General features: G+C 40.6%; 1 protein-coding gene across 2 annotated transcripts; it reads right to left on the minus strand.

Annotated features, from left to right (window-relative positions):
- Positions 1 to 942: 942 nt before the first annotated feature.
- Positions 943 to 6,618, minus strand: LOC121713958. 2 transcript variants are annotated; one of them, XM_042099069.1, is made up of 2 exons: positions 6,454 to 6,618; positions 943 to 2,688 (listed from the first exon to the last, which is right to left on the minus strand). In XM_042099069.1, exon 2 carries the CDS (start codon positions 2,685 to 2,687, stop codon positions 1,464 to 1,466), a length of 1,224 nt encoding a protein of 407 aa, XP_041955003.1. In that variant the 5' UTR covers position 2,688; positions 6,454 to 6,618; the 3' UTR covers positions 943 to 1,463. The 2 variants fall into 2 exon arrangements, with proteins under 2 accessions (XP_041955003.1, XP_041955002.1); XM_042099068.1 differs by lacking the exon at positions 6,454 to 6,618 and adding an exon at positions 2,878 to 3,025.
- Between the last annotated feature and the right edge of the window lie 227 nt (positions 6,619 to 6,845).

Raw genomic sequence — 6,845 nt, forward strand, 5'->3', positions numbered from 1 at the left:
GTTTCAGCACTAATATCTGTTCAAATTAAAGTTGAGATGGAAAAGTTGTGTTTTATTTTCATAATCTTTGTTCAGTGAACACATACAACCGTCAGTTTGTTAGCTAACAGAAATTTCGTAAATATGACGTCCAGGCCTATAAACTATAAGTTTAACTGCAAACCTCAACTTCTCGTTGAAGCAGATCGTGTAGTGGTGACAGGCAAGGGCTGGCACGCGGGAGACCGGGGTTCGATTCCCGTGTGATGCGTTTTGGCGGAGTGAGTGTGCATGTGTACCAATGTCTCTGGAGAGAAGGTGCGCAATTTGAATAAGAAATCGTTTCTCAAACGGAAGTTTTGATTGCAACAATTAGCTAGTTCATGCACCAGGGTGTAAATAGCATGCAGTACTATAAACACCTGGGTACGAATAGCATCCACTTCTAACTGTACATTGATGCAAACAGCATACCTTACTCAGAGTGATTACACAGCTGAGCTATTTACACTCTGTTAATATGTAACAACAAAAAACATGTTGCTTGTTATTAAAATATATATATATATATTATTACATTGTGTGATCAATATGCCAGATTAAATGCACAGGGGTGCAAATAGCATACACTGATATTTGTACCAGACAAGGTACTAATAGAACACATTGCTGTGTGCACCGGGGTACGAATAGCATACATTGATATTTGTACCAGACGAGGTACTAATAGAACACATTGCTGTGTGCACCGGGGTACGAATAGCATACATTGATATTTGTACCAGACGGGTACTAATAGGACACATTGCTGTGTGCACCGGGTACGAATAGAATTCACTTCTTATTGCACCAGGGTACGAATAGCATACACTGCTAATTGTACCAGGGGTGCAAATAGCCTTACCCTTTATTCCTTGTGACTGATCTGGTGTATCTTATTTATTCAAGGTCCCAGTGGTGGGTGGCAACCTCTGACTCCTCCTTCCTTCTCCCATGAGCTTGGTTTCAAATAAATTGTAAACATTTTTGACACTTGACTCTTTATTGTCTCACGTTGGTCGACCGAACCTGCTTACATATATATATATATACCTTCCATCACTGAATCCCTTTGCTCCCTTTCTAAATAATTTTAATGAGCTTTGTATTTTCTGGAAAGAGAAACACCAGAGACATGATTAGATAAATCCTTTGTCCATTTAGCTCCATTGTGTGCCACTTACTGAGGATTTTCACTCAGCCTTTTTCCCAGCTGGAAAAGTGTTTTGCATCCATTTCTAGTTCAGTGAGGTGAGGTCAATTTCGCATGACTTCTTGATGGGCCTGTATCACAACCCTAGTGTGTGCAGCAAAGCAAGGGCTGAATCAATCAAGCTAGAAATATATTATATTAACAGTGCAATGCATCAAAGCAGCCATTTGGTCTGACATCCACAGGTCTTGCAAGAGCATGTCACAGAATTCCTTTAAGCGTAGTTGGAATCCTATGACCACTTGTCGTTCTTCAGCTGTTGAGAGACATACTGACAGAAGCACACGCCACCTTCCAAGTGGCCATTTGAGCTGGAAATGTCGAACGGGAAGTGCATTTTGGCTAAACAGCAGGCATATCCTGAAGAGAAGTGGAGCAAGGCCCTTTGGAACATCTCCTCAGCAAGGGCTGACTGGTAAGTCTCATTGAACATGAGCTTGCATCCATCCAAAGATACATACACGAAGTACAGTTTGGTTCGTGACTGACAGCCTATTAGAATCTTCTCATCAGAAAGAGAAACATTAGCTTTGCCAGTGCACTTCTGCATTTCATGCGTTAAATACTTATCATTGTCTATGTGCAAAAAACATAGTCTATAGATAAAAGCCAATTGAGCGGAAATGTAAATTGCTGCTGATGGACCATATTTTCCAATACAAATAGATATTGGGAAGCTTAAACATAAAATAAATGCTATTCCAATAAAATATAACAATAGCCTGAAGCCCAAAGACCGGACCCAGACCTTTGTTTGAGAGACACTGTTAACCATCCTGATAGCTGCAATGTACCTCTCCTCATTCTGCACCACTAAGCGCAGCTGCTCTGGGACTCCTTGGTCACTGAACACACCTGCCTCCCACCTGTGAAGGCCCTCCTCATTCACAGATGTGAGAGGCGGCAGAGCTTTGCCATTGTAGACCGAGGGTGGCTGGAAAGGCACCACACTGGAACCTTGCAGCTGGTTATTGGGGGTGCAGAGTACTTTTAACAGTTTACTGTGGAACTCTGGGTCTTTGGCGTCCAGGTATGTTATGTGGCATAGGTAGATAGGGATGGTGATGTCAGGTTCCAGTAGCACTGGAACCAAAGGCTTGCACTCCAGACAGTCTCGAAACAGGGACAGGTTGGCCTCCAGCAGACACCAGCGACTCCTCACAAAGTCCTGACTGAGGACAAGGAGCACTTTCTGACTTTTCTGAATGCAATTTGTCATGTTGTCCAGGATGCTGCAGCCTGGAACAAAGTCTCTCTCATGATAGCAGGTCAGTAGACCACACTGAGATGATTCCAGCCAGGTGATGAGGCTTTGGGTCCATTGTGAATCACAGCTGCTGTAGCTGATAAAGACATGAAAGCTATCTTTATCTCTCAGCTCAGGGGGTGAAGGAGGGTTGTCCAAAGCACAGAGTGGAGTGATTAAGTCAACTTCCCAATTTGAGGACACATCCATCCTGAAATAAAACAACACAGTTTCAGTTATTTACAGTACATTCTTTGATACTAATGATACTGGCCATATCTGTTTTAGATTCTATGCAATAATTTACCACAGGCCAGGGGCTGGATTCACAAAAAAAATCTTAAGATAAATCTTAAATAGATTTCTAAAAAAAACAACAACAAAAAATATTGCTATTCACCAATATTTTCTTAAGGACTGTCGCATTTCTTAGGAACCTTGGCATAGTTGAATAACGGCAGTTCAGTATGCAAAATAAACATACAGGGAACTTCAAAATCCCATCGCCTCCTCCTTCATATGGAAATCTCACAACTTGAAACAGCTGCGTTAAAATGGGCGAATCTATGGAGCCCCAGAAGTGACATGGAGAAAAAAAAATAGCTAACTTAGGTGAAATCTATCAATATGTTTGTGATAGATCCCGCAATAGTTCTTTTTTTTCCCGTTGGCTGCTGCGACATTACAGCCACTGTCACTAGTTTTGTTACCTACTTCCAATCAGGCTACATTATACCAGAGAGGTTTGCGGTATTTAAAGATCTTTGAATATACACTTCCTACTGTTGCCAATGAAAAGTCGTTGTCGCTCTCAAGATACCAGTCACTTGCCGCCCCCTTCTGAGCTTGCCAGAGGCTGAAGCAGCACTAGCCTAAACACAATTGTTGCCGCGAGGCATTCCAGCCTACGAATTTAATAAAAACTAAAGCATGCATGATTAAAAAATAAGTCAATTTAGGCTACATGGCTACGCAATAAGGTTTCCATTACAGCACAGCGCACATTCAATGAATGAATGAAAGCGGCTGCCTTGTCTCGCAATAAACAGTGGGTGGAAATCCTGACACTCTTTTAACTACATGAAACGAACCATCAAATACCCCCAAAATTTCAGTGCCCATCAGTCCCAACATTTAGCAATATAATCAAACAGTCCAAAAGTGCTTTTGATAGCCTACCGGTAGCCTATGCCACTCCAAACGAAATGCATGTCTCACAATAAAACACACAACAAATATCCTTAACTTGCTGTTATCTACGCTAATTTGTTATTGTTCATGAAAGCGTGTCTGCCAAGTTGTTCCCAGCAAACAATTTTTGGTTCGGGGAACGTTCCGCGGACGTTTGCGGAAGGATGCGGGAATGTTCGCTGCTCGTTCGCTGCTAATGTTCACTCACGGTCGTTCAGGAAAGTTTTCTTGACAGCGGCGGAGCGTTCCTTCATTGTTAAATCTTTGGTTCCGGGAACATTCGCGGAACGTTATTTGAACCATGTTTAAAACTCGACCAGAGAAAAGTCGAGCACTGAGTAGGCCTATAATTTGATTTGGGAGATATCAGCTCACTATAAGAGAGAGTTCAAGTGCATGTATCAAATCTGATAGTCATTCATTCATCATATACATTCATCATGCCTTCTGCGTGTAATCATTGGTACTTATTTCATGTCTGCACCGGCGATAGCTGTACCCTCCTCCTTCATGTCACTGCTAAGAATCAGCTGTATATACCAGGTTATACCTAGTACTTTCACGTTTACGGTGTGTCATAATAAATAATAAACAATAAACTAGCCTAACTAAACCATTTTTAATATCCCGTCATGTTATTATTCAAAACACCAGCAAGAGAAGGCTATAAACTGTTTCAACCATACTGTTTGAAATCAAAACAATAATAAACACGGCAACTGACTTTCAATTTACATTCTTTAATGCATGCTGGGAACTAACAAAAGATAAATTACGAGCTCCGGTGCTGTTTATTGAAAACATGGTTGAACCAGACGGAAAGCTAATTAGTTCCCAAAAGGTTCCCTAATAGTTGCACAAAACTATACCTTTAGGTAATATTCTGGGAATGTTCCTTAATGGATAAAAATGTATCCTTAATATAACCATCAGGGAACGTTCCCTAAAGGTTCCCTAATAGTTGTACAAAACTATACCTTTAGGGAACATTCCGGGAAATAATTGTAATTATTTAACATTAGATTGTTGCACCGTTTTTATGTTTGTTGGAAGATATATGAACATATTAGGCTTAGACTATAGCTTAGCCTACTCCTACATCGGTTATGCCAGTTCTTGTGAGCGTCCTACTGTGTGCTGCCTGTGCAATAATGTTTCGGGGTGTCACTTAAAGCTGCATTTGGCAAGATTTTAGTGATCATATTCACTGAAACCGACACTATGCTCCGACAGAAAAACATAAATCAGCTGGTTTTAGAAAAGAACCAGTACTTCTACCTCCACCTAGAGCCTGTTATTTGTTTTGCAAAAATCCACAGCCCCCGGTTCTTCTGGTCCAATCAGAGCAGGGCTGTGTGAGATCTGACTGTCAATCACAGTCTGGTGCACACTGACGAGCACAAACTCAATGAGGGGGTGCTCAGTGGTAGTGGGGGAGGGGCATGAGAGTTGTAAACATTCAAAATTTTGGCTAAGTCCCCTCAATCTGTCAGACCTGCCAACTGCAGCTTTAACCAGACATTTGAAAAAAAAAGGTCAAGTAAGAAAATGAGAAAATGTGTAGGCTTAAAGAACATATAGCCTTAGATTTTGATGCAGCTCAGACTAAATCACAGGTTCCTTTCTCTGCTTTTACCTCAAGCCTAATAAAAGATAGCCTACACAGGCTATCACATAGACACAAATATAATGGCAAACTATTCTGGCAACGTCTCAATTCTGGCAATTGCATTTGTGTCTGGGCTAAAATCTGATTCATCACAAGTAAATAAAAAAATTAAACACATTAATAGTTCTGTATCCTCTAATTTGATGGTGATGTCAGGTGACACGTCACAGCTAGGCCTACTGTTTAAACTTCAGATCTACATATACATTCACATAAATACGAAAATAGAAAACTTTGACATCTGCATTTAGGCATCCCAAGTAGGCTATATACCATACACATACTTAAATAATTGTAATTCTATGATTAGATTGTTGCGCCGTGTGTGTTGGAAGGCTTATCGATCTACATCGGTCATGCCAGTTAGGCCTATTTCAGCTTCCATATTTCAGACTATATTTCAGAGTTTGCCGTTCATTTGCATTATTAATATAACATCGTATTTTGTCATTTTTGTTGAAGACATGGATCCCGTTAGGGATATTGAACATATTGAACATTCTCTAACCATCGTGATTTCGAATTGGTGCAGTTTTCAGCACAAAAACTCATTTGATTATTTTCATGTAGAGCACTGCTCTATGCTGTTCTATGGTGCTTTCTGCCTCTTAGTTGCGCACGCATGTTTTCGTGACGTTGCATAGAAATCCATGTATAACTGCATGACAGGCAACACACTACCACTTCAGTGTAGAGGAAGTTGCCTAACACGGTCAAGGATGTGAAACAACAGACTTCAGCTGAAAGAGACAAAGCAAATAGAGACAATAAACACCATCGAATTGATATCCATGCCCATACCCAATATTACGTAGCGCAAGCAAAATCAAGTGTTCCGGCAATGTGTCACATAATTGTGTGTTACTCAACCTCTTTCTTATCGTCAAACGTCTTCTTAAGTGACACCCTGGAGCATTATTGCACAGGCAGCACACACAGGACTCTCACAAGTAGCAGATAGGCCTAACTAACATGACCGATGTACCAATAAGCCTAATCTTCCAACACACGTGTGAGATTTTCCATAAGTCATTGTGGCATTATAATGAGTTTGAAGCAGATCTAGATAAAGAACAACATTGTTGCTCTAAACCTTCATACAGTTAGGCTACTTACTTTAGAGTTTGAATGATGTCCTTGATGATGAATATCTTTTAACATCAAGCTGCAGGTAATAAATAGTAAAATCGTACAATTGTACAGTTGTATTTTTTGGTACAGCTCCTCAGTAGCCTATATATATAAGTTTACTACTGCTATTGACACGAGCACCTCTCTAGGAAGGATTTCAATTCAAGGAAGTCGCTAGGATTGGCTACATTAGCAACATAGGCTCTCCCCCCTCCCCTTAGTTATTGGCAAGGTCCCCAAAAGCTTTTGCAGTGGTAAGATTCAATTTAACGTAAGGAGACCCAGAGAACAAAAATGTAACAATTAATTATGTGTGAACAGGCAGGGCTTAAACCACTGACCCAGGATAAACTTGAAATCATGACTGTTCTATCAAA

The sequence above is a fragment of the Alosa sapidissima genome, chromosome 7 (genome assembly GCF_018492685.1).
Source record: "Alosa sapidissima isolate fAloSap1 chromosome 7, fAloSap1.pri, whole genome shotgun sequence".
Lineage (NCBI taxonomy): Eukaryota > Metazoa > Chordata > Actinopteri > Clupeiformes > Clupeidae > Alosa > Alosa sapidissima.